The sequence below is a fragment of the Bombyx mori genome, chromosome 7, assembly GCF_030269925.1.
Source record: "Bombyx mori chromosome 7, ASM3026992v2".
NCBI lineage: Eukaryota > Metazoa > Arthropoda > Insecta > Lepidoptera > Bombycidae > Bombyx > Bombyx mori.
The window spans coordinates 12,109,279-12,126,342 of NC_085113.1; the positions used below are offsets into that span (position 1 = coordinate 12,109,279).

The 17,064-nt window shown below is 38.6% G+C and overlaps 1 protein-coding gene across 2 annotated transcripts in view; it reads right to left on the reverse strand.

The window, feature by feature from the left end:
* Positions 1-5,102: 5,102 nt before the first annotated feature.
* LOC101746619 (neural cell adhesion molecule 2) overlaps positions 5,103-17,064 on the reverse strand; it is a 118,880-nt gene continuing 106,918 nt past the window's right edge. Inside the window, exons 13-18 of one of the 2 annotated variants that reach the window (XM_012690081.4) lie at positions 13,524-13,697; positions 12,991-13,140; positions 10,416-10,521; positions 9,056-9,195; positions 8,405-8,523; positions 5,103-7,135 (exon numbers count right to left, since the gene is read on the reverse strand). In XM_012690081.4, coding sequence (XP_012545535.1) covers positions 7,121-7,135; positions 8,405-8,523; positions 9,056-9,195; positions 10,416-10,521; positions 12,991-13,140; positions 13,524-13,697 — 704 coding nt within the window. In that variant the 3' untranslated portion in view covers positions 5,103-7,120. The other variant, XM_012690080.4, reaches the window with a different exon arrangement.

The window sequence follows — 17,064 nt, forward strand, 5'->3', positions numbered from 1 at the left end:
AAGTCTAGAAAACAAAATGAAAATACAACAGGATCTATCGTTGAATAGAAGTAATCCGGCAAAAACTTAAATCTTTAAAAAACTTAATTCAAAAACGACAAACTTCACGACACACCATATAGCTCTCTTTTACCACAGTACCATCCACAATCGGAGCAAAAGTTATCTATGTTGCAAAAAACCCAGTGTGCACATTCGCAGTGCGCTTACTACCTTACGTCATTTGGGTCCCACCAAAGTGCTATGATATGTCATTTTAATATTTGAGAGTTTTTGAGTCCCTAGCAGTAAGCTTCTTTTGGTCCTAAGATTTCTGATGTCAATCAGTTCTGACCATCAAGATCACGATGGCCGCGACATGTCGACATTTAGTGATGCTGTCGACTTTGTACTGGTGGTAGGACCTTTTGTGAATCTGCGCGGGTAGGTACCACCACCCTGCCTAGTACTGCCGTGAAGCAATAATGCGTTTCGGTTTAAAGGGTGGGGCAGTCGTTGTAACTATATTGAGATCTTCGAACTTATATCTCAAGGTGGGTGGCGCATTTACGTTGTAGATGTCCATGGGCTCCAGTAACCGCTTAACACCAGGTGGGCTGTGAGCTCGTCCACTCATCTAAGCAATAAAAAAAATGCTAGCCCTAAATGTTTACCGTTTTTTCAAAATATTTTACAAACAGATTCTTCCGTGCCTAGTAAACTGCGAGATTAACACAAGATTAAACTGTAAGAATGTTTTTAATCAAGACGATTATCATTTTTCGAGACTCTGCGATATTACCCGAGAGGGAAAATCGATATGACTTAGTCTGCGCTGATAGCGATTTATGTGTCGAGGTTATAAGGGCGTTTGAACGAAAAGTTCCGCGCTACGGAGCCCTCGGGGAGTCGTTCGGGGGCTTAGCCCGGCCCCGAGTCTTCGTCGAGACATTTATTCTTTTTAACAGCTGATATTAGGGTGTTTTGTAACGAAATCTTTCTTATCTACGAAGGAAAGTCAGTCCTTTCAATATTGTCTTTTGGGAGGTTAACTAGAGCGGGAAAGATCCTCCATCGAGCGCATCATAGGGCTCCATAGACGGACGGGCCAAATGTTTTTTTTTCTACCTAAGCTGATAGCCTTGAGAGGCTGTTTCAGCGGAACCTTAACTAGTAGGTGAGCTCACGGGGCTCAAAGCTGACGACGTTGCTAACACGAACCTTATCAAGAGCCGTGCTTCGTGGAATCTACCACCGGATCGGAAACACGACCCGCTGAGAAGATCCGGCGAGAAACTCAGTGGGCTGTGTCTGTGGGTTAATTCGCTCGTCGAGCCCTTCGTTGTAAGTCTGTCGCGTTTCCGATCCGGTGGTAGATTCTGCGAAGCACTGCTCTTGCTAGGGCCAGTGTTAGAAACACTCCGGTTTGAGACCCGTGAGCTCACCTACATGTTAGGGAGAATCTGACATAACCTCTCAAGGCTATCAGCATAGGTAGGAAAAAAAAGTTGGGTGATGGATCTATTTTGAGATATCTTCATGGTGGTAATAGGCAACATGGTGATCTCTAAACGTATCATGAGCATATATCATCAGGCCATAGCAGTACAAGACTTAGCTGCTGCTGTCCAGTCTCCGGTGAATGTTTTAGTGGTTTATTGTAACATTCACGACAAGAGATGCAGTAAGCCTATTCTAGGTCGCACCATACCACACAGCCAAAAGACTCAAGTCTCAAGTCCGTCACACATATGGCGAATGATTTTCATTTATATACATAGTCTTTATTTTAAATAGCTTATAACACTGTTAATAGAGCCATTAAGGGTACAGGTAACGCTCCATTACTTAAGATAAGAAGTAATTTAAGACGCCAAAGGGTTAGATCTCATTTTAGACAAGGAGACATCTAAATAAAGTTATTCCCTTCAACATGTGCTAAGTGAGGTGTTTAGTTTAATCATTCACGTTGCCAAACGTCATCGTCATTAGACTACAGTCCCCTACTGCTAAATATAGACCTCCCCTTCGTCACAATAGACCAGAGTGCTTAGTGCGAGTTTTTTAACGTTCTCGATAGCGTAAAAGTTAACTCATATTTGTATGGAATGGGATCGTTTGCGTACGTTTGCCGCTAGGGGCGCTGTTCCAACTGCATACAAAATTGGGTTAACTTTTACGATATGGATAACGTTAAGAAACTCGCATTAATTACACTGACCTACGTCTCCTCTCGGACTGCTGTCAGCGGACACTAAAGATTTTTTTTTCCTACCTAGCCTACTATAGCCTTGAGAAGCTATTTCAGCTTCGCCCTAACGTTTGTAGGTGAGCTCACGGGGCTCAAACCGGAGAGCTGCTAACACTGACCCTAGCAAGAGCAGTGCTTCGCAGAATCTACCACCGGATCGGAAACGCGACCCGCTGAGAAGATCCGGCGAGAAACTCAGTGGGCTATGTCTATGGGTTCACGAAATTCACGGTCAGGCGCCCTTTTAACATGTCTCATTTGCTTGGTACATATTTATGTTGGTTTGTTTGAATACATAACGGAGCCTTTGAACATAATTTTCACAGACTCCAAGACGTCTGATTCACTTGAGTTGCACACGCATCAAATGCCGATGACAATACAATAACTTTGCTTCAATATCCTGACTAATATCCCTATCAACACTATAAGCAAAAAAATCTAATATAATTTGTAAGTCGTTTTTCTATTTAGGTGGGTTTTTTAGCTTTTAAATACGTGTGTTTTATTGTTTATTCGGAGCCCACAGATATTACAACATGAATGCCGCCACACATTGAGACATGAGGTCTGAGTCTCGATTGTATAGCTTAAGGCTATCCCATCCTTTAAACCGAAAAGCGGTTTCACGGCATAAATGGGCGGGCAACTTACCACTGCATGCTCATAAGACGTTAGGACGTGTGGGGGTGACGCCGCGAGTTTAGTTGTAGTGTTGACCGTGTAAACCTCGTTGCTCTGACCCGACTTTGACCCCGGAGATCGGATTTCGGGTAAGAGAGTGTAGGGGAAGTCGTTTGGCTGGGTAAGGCCCTAATAACATCCTTGGACTCGCGGCTGCTTCCAACATCTGCAGACTGTCAAGTCCCACATATACCGCATGGCGCCTAAGCGCGAACACGTATAAGGTTTCGCCCCCTGCCCAAAAAATAGGTTCGCAAGAGACCACCAGTAGATCCAACTATACAGCGTTTTCCAGCTAACGGTTTCTTACTATAGATAGCTCACATCATTCCATACCATTATATAGCACTCGCCATCGGAAAACTGTTATTTACTGTTAATTAATTAATCATTACTAAGCTAACTGTAACTTGTCGAAGAAGATAAAAAATACGATAAAACAATATTAATTACCTTTAGCTTCCGCGAGTAGTAAGTTGTTAGACGTTATTAAAGTTACATTTACAATTTAAATATTTTTTAAGGTAGGGTTTTAAGGTAGCTTTCGTCTAATATGTAAGATTGATTTAATTAAACACAAAATATAATACTTTTTTTTTTAATACGGGTATACTTGATCTAAGTTTTTATTTAATTTTGTCTTCCCGCTAATTCGTTATTGCAATATTTCATATTATTATGTCAACGAACAACATCGTGCATACTTATCTGTGATAACCAAAACCGTAAACTATTTGAAACTTCGGAAATAATAAAAGGTAAATGAATAAACGCGAGAGCCATCTCGCTACGCTACCAAGCGTAAAAATAATTTTAATTATTTTACAAAACTGTATACTATGTCTATGCACTGTATAAATACGACATCGCTTAATAACATTTCAATCACTAGAGTACCATTTTGTATTTCATATCAAAATTCCCTCATAAAATAGGTAATAAAAAATAAATATTCTCAATATATCCGAGTTAGCAAATACGTTCTCGTATCGAATCCACGCTGGTACAACGTAACGTATTATTATGATTTATTTATCTCTTGAGATCACATCAATTATTCTTGACTCAGATGGATATTGTTGTTGATTGAATTACATGATATGTGGACAAGCAGTATTTTCACGCTTCAAATTACGATTAAAATATTTTTTACCGTTTTTATATTTAGGATTATATCCGTATCCCTCCGGTGTATCTGTGACAGTGAAATCTATAAAGTATTTGGAAATAGTGTAATGAAAATAGTAAATTTAATATTAAACAATAATAAAATGAAACCACGCTATATTTATAAACATTAACAAAAGCAAAACATTAACTGTCCCCTTGACACTCATAAGCTAGACCGCGCGAGAGAGAGATGGGCAGATTTTTCATGATGCGCATGCAGTGCGACGTCATGCCGCGCGCTTATTCACAAGCACTACACAAGCACAAAGTGTGAATATGTTGAACGCGAGCTACATGGTAAGTGGGGTGGGAAGTGTTAGGGTTTATTTTCGTTACGGAATTTCTTGATTCGGTCACCGCGCTCAAAGGCCGCGATAAAAGCTATGCAATAGTTTAAAAAAATCTCCAAATCGACATATTATGTGGTTTTGTTTCAGTTCACGTACTTTAGTACGTATAAGATCTGACTTTGCACTCTATGATGAACTGACTAGAGTTACAATTTCGAAGTCAGCGGCAGAACTACGCCACAACTACAAGTGGTTCGTGGTGAATCGTAAGAAGTAATACAGCACTCGGAATTAATTTCACAGCAAGTACTTAATTACGAAATTAATTTCGCATCCCGTCTGCAGCTGTGTTAAGATGGTACAGCTATTGTAGTCTGCAGTACGTGTTTTTATTAATAAATATTGTATATTCAGAGGCCAGTAAAGACAATTGGTTCTAGCTCTGCGCGCTGTCATTATGGTAAACAGTAATCAAGTTATAGACCCGCACTACGTTACGATTATCAGTACTGTATCCCGTGAGGCATCACTAATCGCGGTACTATGACCCTCTGTGGCCTTATTTGAACTTAATCCCTTGTAAAGTTCTGGAACTTGGCCAGCAATTGACCCCAGGGTCGTATAGTAGGTTTAAATTCACATAAACCGCCCCACCCTGCGAATACGGGAGGTGATAATCCTGGCTTCGAATTCCCGAAAAAAAAAACGAGGGAGGTAATAAAAAAACATTTCTTTTATAAATAATAATTATATATATTTCAATTTAATCAACATTCATAGCAATCACATTTATATCTCTTTGAAAAACTTAAATTATACAAATTAAACATTATTAAGAAGCATCGTTGTGTCACAGCGTGAATGTGTTTATTATAGTGGATCATTTTCAAAATCGGGTTCATGAAAATTTTGAAATGTTTTATCCATTCACGGACGCTCTGACCCACGACGACAAATGAAATGTTTACTTACAAAAAAGATATATATTTACAGTAGTACAAAATTTTATATTCTGTATGTGAACTTTAATTTTAAATTCGCTTAAAAATATATTTACGATTTCAACTATCGTTTATTTCATTTAAAGACAAGCTTCACCAATTCGATTCGATTGAGAATTTCATTGTGGTATCCACAAACTGTTCTGACCTTTAGCAAATACTAACATACAGTTTAAATTAAGCTCTTTGGTAAAATGTTTTCCAAATATGAAATTAGATATGCATCGTTGTTTATTTTTCTTTGTACGCAGAACTAGAGGGGACTAATAGCGTTATGTAAAAGTGCTTTTAATTACGTCTACAGGCGTGGCAACCTCAAAAACATACCAAAATTTCATTTAAGTAAATTCCCTTTTACGACCACTTAAATCCTTTTGTTTTAAAGAAATAATTTTACGTACGCATATATTTTGGTGATCATCGATCATTTTAATTAAATTAAAATTTAATAATTACCTTTCATAAGCGATTTTTAATTAATAAAATTTACCCTATCGAAGAGTTAAAGGGGTATTTGTTTTAAATAAATTTTATCAAATTTCCGGTAGACATTGGTGGAGTATATTATTGGATTGTTAGATTATCAAATTAGCGTTGATAATAAAATATAAAAGGGGATTTAAATGAAAAAATTAAAACAAATGGAAGCCAAAATTTAAGGTTTTTACTAATGCCAAAGCGTAAAATTTCATTATACTCACGAATGTTTTTTCCGGTTATTAAGTTTTTATTTTAGTTATTAACTTTTTCGAATTATAGTTATCTAAGTTTTAGTCAATTAAACCAATAAAAAAACAAGAGCCTAATCTGTAAAATTATTTTTAATGTGAACATTCTTAGTTTATAATTTATACAGTCGGAAATAATTATTTTGTAAAATCAATAAAATTCGTTTAAAACAAATAATTTTGGAACTCTCCTCACACATTTCTGTACATAATATATTCATATAAATACATTTGAAACTTTAGCAACAAACAGACTTAAATTTTAACACTTAAAATATTTAAAACTAATAAAATTTTGATATGGAAGATTTATTAAATATAAACTCTCTACAGACGAGACACGAAATTTTTTTGTCCATTCTTAAATCAATTTTACTTTTTAAAATTGAATGAGGCTTAAGCTTTCCGGTGAAACCTAGCAATCGGTTTTTAAATCGTTTTTACTAATACAAAATTAATTTTTTTTTAGCTTCAAAATCGGTCTGGTTGCAATATCCAGTCACAGCTGACGAAGAGAGCTTAAAATATATCGCTTTAAGCTTTTGTAGCTATTTTACAATCACTTTTATGAAACAGCCATGTTACCATTGGAGACTAATTGAAAGTAAAACTTACAGCATTATAATATATCACTACATAGTATAAAACAAAGTCGCTTTCTCTGTCCCTATATCTGTCTGTCCCTATGTATGCTTAAATCTTTAAAACTACGCAACGGATTTTGATGCGGTTTATTTTGATAGATAGAGTGATTGAAGAGGTAGGTTTATATGTATAATAACATCCTTTAAATAGTGGAGAAATCAATAATAAATTACAGTTTCCGAAGCGAAGCGAAGACGGGTCGCTAGTTTTTTTTTATAAAACAACATTAACTAATTTCTGAATTTCGTGTCTCATCATGCAAACATTACAATTTAAAATATTGGCATCCCTTGGAAATTTTACAATGAAACGATACACATATATTTTTTTCTTTTAAATTATTTACATATCCATATTTGTACATTCCTTTTGTTATCTCTGCGGCATCTGTAAATGATTGAGAGAATTCGATTTGTTCGTTAAGTTATCGCGATTATGATGTGGGTCTGTCCTCGGGATTTTTTGTTCATATAATTTTGTAAATATCTTTATTTATCTATGGTAGAGCTGGCGTTGGATGGCTACCCTTAAAGGCTAACTTTAAAACCGCCTTAAAAAATGAAAGTGAAGTTTTTTTTTATTGCTTTGATGGGAGGACGGACTCACAGCCCACCTGGTTGTTAAGTGTTTACTGGAGCCCATAGACATACTCAACGTAAATGCGCCACCCACCTTGAGACTTGAGCTGTAAGATCTCACTTTTAACAGTACAACGGCTGCCCCACCCTTCAACCTAAACACATTAAGCTTCACGGCAGAAATAGGCGGGGTGGTGGTACCTACCCGTGCGGACTCACAAGGCTTTCTACCAACAGTAAAGCAACAGTAAATAGTAAAGTAAGACTTCTTTGCAATAATGCGGAAGAGAAGTGCATCGTTATAGCGTCGAGTCAGAGACAGTGACAACAGTCTTCTGAAAATCACATCGAGCAAGATCGAGGGACTGCTGATTAATAAATAGCCTTTGCAGCAGGCACTTAGAGGAAAAAAAAATGTAGGTACCGTATGTGTTAGATTTTTTTTTTCTTTTTTTGGAGTTTACTCCTTTAGAATCGATTTACATATATAGGCCCGGGGTATGAAAATTATGGGGACCAAAATCGTACTAGCATGTCACACGAAATGCGTTATGCGCCTGATTGGCTCCTGATTGCGTGATGCGTGCGCGCGCCAATCAGGAGCCAACGCGCGGCCGCGTTATCGCAGGTGACGCCGGGCTGCTGCGCCGGCAGTCCGCCACAAAGCCTCGTACTGATCGCGCGTTTCTCTCATTATTGTATTTTCATATATTTGTTAGTCGTTTGTTTTGTGTCTCGTTAATTTGTTAATAATCTGTAGTGTATCGTGTTGTCGTAATATAGAACTATTTCTCGTATTGTTTCGTTTAATTTTTTATATCCAGTAAACTCCAGTCGTGCGTCGGAGCGGACACACACACTTTTTTCTTTTTTTAAGTTACTAACATAGATTATAAATAATTCTTACCAACAAAATGTTATGGTTTAAAAAAAAACTGAAATAAAGTATAAATAAAATAAAATAAAGCTCTTGTTAATTCGATTACATTCATCGAAAGCACTGGCTGTTACCGGGAAGCTAGGCCGGATATCTTTAGGGTATTGTGATCGTGAAGAATAAAGGGGAATAAAGATTTACCAATCCTTCGTCAGGCGTGTGAGAGTTGTATGCCGCAGGTCGGTGGTCACTATTGACCTCCCTGATGACGTAGTTCTTACTGTCGCATGACTCCAACACCACGCGTGGGGGTTCGTTGTCTGCACGAGAAATGTTCAAAATTGTCAAATTGTAAATTGTGTTTTGGTATGCAATCAAGTGTATTCCTCTCTCTCTCTCTTTCTCTCTCTCATTCTCTTTCTCTTTTGAAGGCTACCGCTACAGCCACTTTATTGATGTCTATTTCCTTCCCCAAGACAATAAATGAGTTCGGCTAGCCGTTTAGCACCAATGGGGTTTGATTTTTACAAACCAAATACAGGATTGTAGGTGGTGGTAGGACCTCTTACTGATTGATGGTAGGACCTCTTACTGATTGATGGTAGGACCTCTTGTGAATCCACGCGGGTAGATACCGCCACCCCGCCTATTTCTGCCGTGAATTAGTAATGCATTTCGGTTCGAAGGGCGGGGTAGCCGTTGTAACTATATCTCAAGGTGGGTGACGCATTTACATTGTACATGTGTATGTGCTCCAGAAAACACTTAACACCAGGTGGGCTGTGAGCTCGTCCACCCATCTAAGTAATAAAAAAAAAGAACTGAAAAAAAAGTAGTCAGAACATCACATACCAGATTTTGGATTGAGGATATCCGGCTTGGACTCTGGTTTGTCAGCGGGAGGGTAGGCTATGAGGTAGCGTCTGCCCTCAGCGTCTACCTGCACCACGCTCTGCGATGGTCGTTTACTGTTCGAGGAGTTGTCGTTGCGCCTGTACAAAAATTGATAGAGTTAAGATTCACTTAAAAATAATCATTTAAAATGTGTAACAAGAAATATTTTCATAGTTCACAGTACATACCGAGAAGTGAAGGGTATTTGGTTTAGGCGCCATTTCGCTTAATACGCGACATTTATCTTTGTAATTAAAGTTCCGTTTCAAGGTTTTTAATTGTACTTCAATTATGTTAGGACCTCTTGCGAGTCCGCGCGGATAGGTACCACCGCTCTATCTATTTCTGCCGTGAAGCAGTAATGCGTTTCGGTTTGAAAGGTGGGACAGCCGTTGTAACTATACTGAGATCTTAGAACTTATATCTCAAGGTGGGTGGCGCATTTAGATGTCCATGGGCTCCAGTAACCACTTAACATCAGGTGAGCTGTGAGTTCGTCCAACCATCTAAGCAACAAAAAAAAAACTTCATTCAAATAGCTGAAGAAGTTTTTTTGTTATTATTGTTGCGTCGGAGTAAGGCCACCTATCAACGAATAGCAGAAACGAATATCAAAGGATCTCGTAACACCTAGAACGCTCGAAAAGTACAACGCTATCTATTGTCAGATAGCGGAAACACGCATCGAAGTTACTCGACTTGCCCAGAATGTTCTCGATAAATCTAGGGATGTCGTCTCGACTATAAAAGCATTGCAGAGATGGCACGCGTTAGTCAGTTAGTTAAACTTTAAATGGCTCTCCTGCAAAGTTGGAAGAAATTTCGCTTAAACCAAATAGGCTTTCAACCCTTGATATCTTAATCGGATGCGTCTTAGTTCTCTGCCCTCTGTAGACAGAGTCACATGTACTAGGATTGAGTTATAACAAATTTGATTAATCCAACGCGTATTTAAAGTCTGTGTCCTTCAACATTGCCTATATCGCAGAGCTTCTGACATCATCCACCGCTTTGGACAATTTATTTAAGGTATTCAAAAAGTACACGTAGATAAACTGGATAAATTAGATGAATATGATAAGTATATGAATGATACTAAGATATTCGCGTCGGATGAAGCTTGGTGGTTTTTTTCCCCTGGTTCCCCTATTCGCTGGTAGCCTATGAGGCTATTTCAGCTACGCCCGTACGGCAGAGGTGAGCTCACGCGCTCAACCTGAGAGAATTTGCTAACACTAGCCCTAGCAAAAGCACAAAAAAAATATAAATCAATATTAAGGAGTTAGTCTATCGAAGTCTTGCTTAAAAGCTTACTTACTTGCGCAAAAGCACAATGACCACAGCGGACACTGCAGTGAGGATCGCCGCTAGAGCAGCTAAAGTTGCAGCCAGGGGAAACTTGCTCTCCGCTCTTGTCGTGCTTTCTAAAAACAAGATAGACACTCGTATTGATAAGCTCAATTTAGTTCTGTAGAAACACTTAAAAAAAAAGAGAAGCTATTATATAGAAAGAAAGAAAGAAAATCTTTATTCGCCAGAAATATAGTTTACAAGATATAGGACATAGCTTCATATATTTCGCCTGTTTAGGCATGCGAAAATTTAATTTATTTTTATATTAATTATAACACAAAATTTACTAAATCTATCTATTTTTACATTCTATCACTTCTTATTCTAATATTTTATTATGTACAACACTTATCATTTAAAAATTCTTGCACACTATAATAAGCCTTGTCTATTAGCCATAAATATAATTTTCTTTTAAATTGAGTTAGTGGAAGATCTCTTATGCTGTTTGGTATCTTATTAAATATTCTGATAGTCATAGGATAACAGTTTGTATGGTAGTAACGAGTATTTATACTTGGTAACATTAGTTTAGTAGGGTATCTTGTATTAAATTGACAGTACTCGCCACACGATTTATATAATTGTGGGTGCTTTTTAACAAACAAACAACATTCTTGTATATATATGGATGGTACAGTTAAAATATTATGTTTTTGGAAGAATGGTTTACAAGAAGTCAGAGGATGAATATTGCACATGGCACGAACACATTGCTTTTGTGCAATGAACACTCTATTTATGTGACTAGAATTTCCCCAGAGGGGTATACAGTATCTGATATTTGAGGCGACATATCCATGATAGGCCTGTAATGCAGTTTTTAAATTACATATTTTTGTAAGTCGCCAAAGTGCATATGAGAATCGATTAATTTTACTACAAGTAATATCTATGTGAAGATTCCAGCTACATTGATTATCCACATTTAATCCTAAAAATGTTATGCTATTACATTCATTTAGTGTGTTATTATTATAAGTTATATTTAAGTTATTAATAAATTTGTGTCTATTATAGAATTGTATATATCTCGTTTTGTCTAAATTAGCTTTTAAGTTATTCTTATTCATCCAATCTATGACCTTACTAACAGTAGCATTTATCTCATCATTTAAATCTAGTGTGGCATCTTTGGTGATTACAACGGCTATATCATCAGCAAATAAGCTGCATGGGTAATGTATGTGTTCTGGGAGATCATTTATATAAATGATAAAGAGTAGCGGTCCTAAAATGCTCCCTTGTGGGACACCTACTTTATTATACGCTAATGAAGATTTATATCTTTCTGAATCTATTTAAAACGAGTGAATATATTATGAAATAAGTCTAGTAAGTAATTTAACAAGTCTCATTGACCACTGATCTTTTTTCGGCGAATCTCCCATGTGTTTAGTATTGATTAAAAACTAAGGTGAGCTAATGCACTTATCGGTAGCGATGCGTCTTATGAGTTCGTTTGGGTAGATACTACCACTCCGCCTATTTCTGCCGTGAAGCACTGGTGGACCTCTGGGGAGTCCGCATGGGTAGGTAACACTGCCCTGCCTATTTCTGCCGTGAAGTGGTAATGCGTTTCGGTTTGAAGGGTGAGGCAGCCGTTGTAACTATACTGAGACCTTAGGACTTATATCTCAAGGTGGGTGGCGCTTTCACGTTGTAGATGTCTATGGACTCCAGTAACCACTAAACACCAGGTGGGCTGTGAGCTCGTCCACCCATCTAAGCAATAAAAAAAAGCAGACGTAATTCGGCTTGAAGGGTGGGGCAGCCGTTCTACTATAAAACTGAGACTTAGAACTTCTATTTCCAGGTGGGAGCATTTACGATGTTGGTATTTATGAGCTCCGGTAACCACTTAACACCAGTTGGGTCATGGGTCGGTCTGCCCATCTAGGAAAATAAAATGAGTTCAACATTTGACTTGCTAGCCCAACTGAAGCCATTAAAAACCCCGCTTAGCCTGATGCCTATTTTTCTCAAAAAAATGTGCTAATTAGAAATTATATTTCGGCCTGCTTAGACAAAGCTGTTTAAAATACAACTTATTACGTAAGAAGACGTCTAGCCAATCAAATGGTATTACGATGTCTGGCTTTGGGGATTATTTGTTATGATGTCCTCATTTTTGTTTTACTGTTGCCCCCCACCAGCTGAACAAAATCCATCTCTATTAACAGGGTACTGTACGATTGTTTTTCAACACCACCATTTTTGGCAAGTACAGAACGGCTCTGGAATTAATTCCTGTACTGTTTGTTGAGTGTTGGCCTTACTTGCAGTCTGTAGCATGACTATGCCCTTAGGATTACCGAAACCCCTTAGTAACATGACTATGTCCTTAGCATTACCGAAACCCCTTAGTCACATGACTATGCCCTTAGCATTACCGTTACCCGTTAGTAACATGACTATGCCCTTAGCATTACCGAAACCCCTTAGTAACATGACTATGCTCTTAGCATTACGGAAACCCCTTAGCGACAGTGACCATACACCATCAGGTATCTAGTATAAGCAAGTATATGCTAACATACCTGCTCTTTTTGCAGCATCTCTGAAGACCACTTCTCTCAAGGGAACGGGATCCGAAGCCCCTTTGCTGTTCCGTGCTGTCACCACAAGTTCCTCATCTTCCGACAAAGACTCCAGGGTTGACCAGCTTACGTTTAGATGCACTATTAAATCTGCGAGAAACGTAAGCGCGAAAGTTAAGTAGAGGATCGTATTTCATGGAAACAAATTGTGGCGAAGTGGAAGGCCTACCTCGACTTTTACCATTATATTTTCTGTCGTATATAGTTGCATTTCTACCTACAAAGCTTTCCATGACAAAGCTTTCTGCCTAGTACTAGAGGTAGAGAATACTAGAAACCTTCACTATTAGAACTATTATCCTGCTAATTTACGGGACATCTGATTTAGACCATACAAATGGCACTCAGCTCTTATGTTTCAATGGTGAGCTTTATAGTCCATATAGAGCCAAATAAATCTATTAAGGCAATGATGGTGCTTACCCACTTAATTCGTCTTATCGTTACTGGAAATTAAACTGCTGGCATCTTACCACTTGATCCGGCTGAAGCATTGACCAGGACTCTGGTGATTTCTCCCACAGCGTCGAGGGTGAAGTGCTGGGTCAATCCCCCGTCGTAGCCAGCGACGCATTTCACAGCAAGATACGCTAAATTGTTCTTTAGAACTCTATTCGTTGTACAGTTTCTCGGCGGAGAAGGTCTTGCTGTGAACAATGAGGTTCATTGAGCCGGTCCGCCTCATAAAGATAGCAAGTTCTTCGCTTTCGAACGTGTCATGCAAAAAAACAAGACAATAAGATACATTGTCGCTATAAGACCACGCCATAAATGGAGACTTGTTCTGCAGACCGTAACTTGCAAGAGAACCGAGAAGGATTGAATAGAACATATTATTGACGGTAGGTAAATTAAAATATAGTATAAGGTGGTTTCAAATAAATTACATGGGTAAAGCAGTCACGGTCGTCCATGGACATATGAGATGTTAAGAAGCTTAGCAAAGCCACAAGTAACTGATAAATGCCCATTTGATTCAAGATTTACTGTTGCTTTTTCCAGTGACATTATCACCGCATTGTTAATTTGGTAGACAAAGGGGATCAAATATAGAAAACGAAAATATATTCTTTATGGCTTTGTGTTTTTGCAAGGTAGTCTCTAGACGGATTGAGGCAAGTAGCGCGATGTGTTCAGTAGCATATATAGTTAGCTGCCTTCAGCTCTAACACTAGGAGCAGGCTTAGGGACCTCGGTAACCGTACTCGTCGAACTCGACAAAGAGTTCGCCGTGCAACCTAACCCATGAATCAGCTCGCTGAGTTTCTCGCCGGATCTTCTCAGCGGGTCGCGATTCCGATCCGGTAGTAGATTCATTCGCGAAGCAGCTACTCTTGAGCTGTTAGGTCTCCTTCGGAGGCGCTCGGGTAGCTGTTAGCAAATCCCACCCCTCCTGGCTGAGCCGTTGCTCGCCCACCTGTCCTGGTGAAACTGGAAAGGCCTCCGGGCCACCAGTAATCCTTCAACCATAAAAAAAGAGCATATATAGTTAGCTCTGTTATACGAGTATCGTAACATAAAACCCTAGCTTGATAATAAGAAAGGCGTTTTCGTTAAACAAAAACAATCATTCAGGGCGTCTCATTTTATTTATAAATCATAAATACTACTAGAAATTTTCAAATGGAAATATCGAAGTGTCGCGTTGTAAATCGCGCGGGAGCAAGTTTCCTCATTACAAACCGCCATATTGGCTCCTGCCGGATCCGGAACTAACTTCGGTCGTATTTTAAATCGCGGAGCATTAAGCTCGGCCGCCACGGGGACTTGATTGGTATCCGAGCTTTCTTCTGACTTGTGAGTTCTTCGGGTTTATTAATAAAATAAATTAATATCTTAAAGCTGGGTTCTGTGACGTCACATTGCAACAATGACGTATTAATGGACATATCTTTCGCAGTAACGAAAGAATAAGACTAAACAAATTGATTGGATCGTCCATAAATGTGAGTAGTGAACACATGCTCAACAATACCGTATCGTTACAAACCGTGCTCAATAATACGTTTGCTTGCGTTTGCCGCTAGGGGCGCTGTTCCAACTGCATACAACTTTACTGGTGGTAGGGGTTCTGTGTAGAAGCCCGCTCGGGTTGGTACCACCATCCTGTCTATTTCTGCCGCAAAACAGTAATACTGTGTTCCGGTCTGAAGGACAGGATAGCCGGTGTAATATACATAAGGCTGCCCATCCAGGCCAGGATAGGCAGCGCATCTGAGTCACTGATGTAGTTTGGATGTCTATGGGCGACGGTTATCATTTCCCATCAGATGAGCCGTAAGTTCGTCTGCCTATCGAAAGCAATAAAAAAAAAAAAAAGTTAACTTTTACGCTATCGAGAACGTTAAAAAACTCTCACTAAGCACACTGGTGTTTTCAAGGCGTGTAAACGGAACCTTAGGCCCGAATGTGATCGGGACTGTTTTAATTAAGACCGTAAATTATCAATTTAAATACTGATTTACAATCGCAAACTCGATATCTCCGAGGAAGATTTGATTATCAATTTGCTTTGTAGCATTTTTGTTAAATTGAAGTTGGTAACTAATTAACGGAATATTGGACCCGAAGTTTCTGATACGGTTTCCTGTTTAATAAATTGCCATATTTTCGATTCCAGAAAAAATTGGTTTCGTGCGGTGTGTTCAAGAGTGCTCACGAATGCTCACGACTTCTCACAAATGCTCACGACCGTTGACTTGTTATTAGTTCGTTCATCTGCGCACACGTAATTCATTTGACTGTAAGCTGTCTTTGTCTTTAGGAATTCAACCGTAGTATTGAGAAATACAAATTTTTGAGCACAATGTCTGGTGGCATGTCCATCTCAAACAACCCATAGTGGATCTAGTAGAACTTGAGAACCTCTTCTTCTAAATCACCTTGTAATAATTTGGTTGTCCATTAGATATTTACCAAGATTATTTGAGTGGGTTTCTAATTTAACAGAGTTGGTTTTAGCTTGAAGTGGCCCGTTGTACTGATCTTCTGCCACTTGTTCTACTTTGTAGATGTCTATGAGCTCCAGTAGCCACTTAACACCAGGTGGTTCGTGAGCTCGTCCACCCATCTATACAATAAAAAAAAGACTCAAATGGGCTTAATATATAATGTTTCGGTAGGCAGCGGCTTGGCTCTGCCCCTGGCATTGCTGAAGTCCATGGGCGACGGTAACCACTCACCATCAGGTGGGCCGTATGCCCGTCTGCCTACAAAGGCAATAAAAAAAAAAAAAAAAAAAAAAATAATAGATTTATAATATACTAGTGGACCCGACAGACGTTGTCCTGTATAATAATATACAAAATGAATAAATAAATGCATACACAAAAATTCATTTAAATCGGTTCAGCCGTTTAGGAGGAGTTCAGTGACATCACACGTACAGTATAATTATAGGTATAAAGATAACCACAGCTCATTTTCAACTGACAATTAAGACTTTCTATTAAGAAGCCGATATAATTTACGTATTTGCTGACCCATTGCAAGATGCTTGGTGAATGCATGTTTTCTCCGAGACAGTCTCCTCAGCTGCTAGTTTATACGATTGAGGCTTAAACCACATGTCCCATGTTCAGCTGTGGAATTCACATCGTGATGCCTATGGACTCTGGTAGCCACTTAACATTACAACGACCGTGATAAAGCTTATCTGTCTAAGCAATAAAAAAAACATTTCTTTCATAGAGATGTTTCCACGTACCGGCTACGTCGTAAAAACGGACGTTTAATTCAGTTTCACAGCCCTCGGCCGAGTTAACGGTCGCAACTAACATTCGTATTTGTATTTTGTTGATTTAACTGCGTTTCCAAGGCGAAATTTACGTATTTACTTGATTAACTTAATGCACATAAAAGTTTAATTCACAAAAATTGACTGTTAATCTTTAAAAACTGCATCTATTACTCATAAATAGCCCATAACAGCCCATAATGAGGTGACATGGGTTCTAAGATTTCAGTTTTAGTAGGTACAGCGGTTGTTCCACCCTTCAAACCGAAACGCATTAC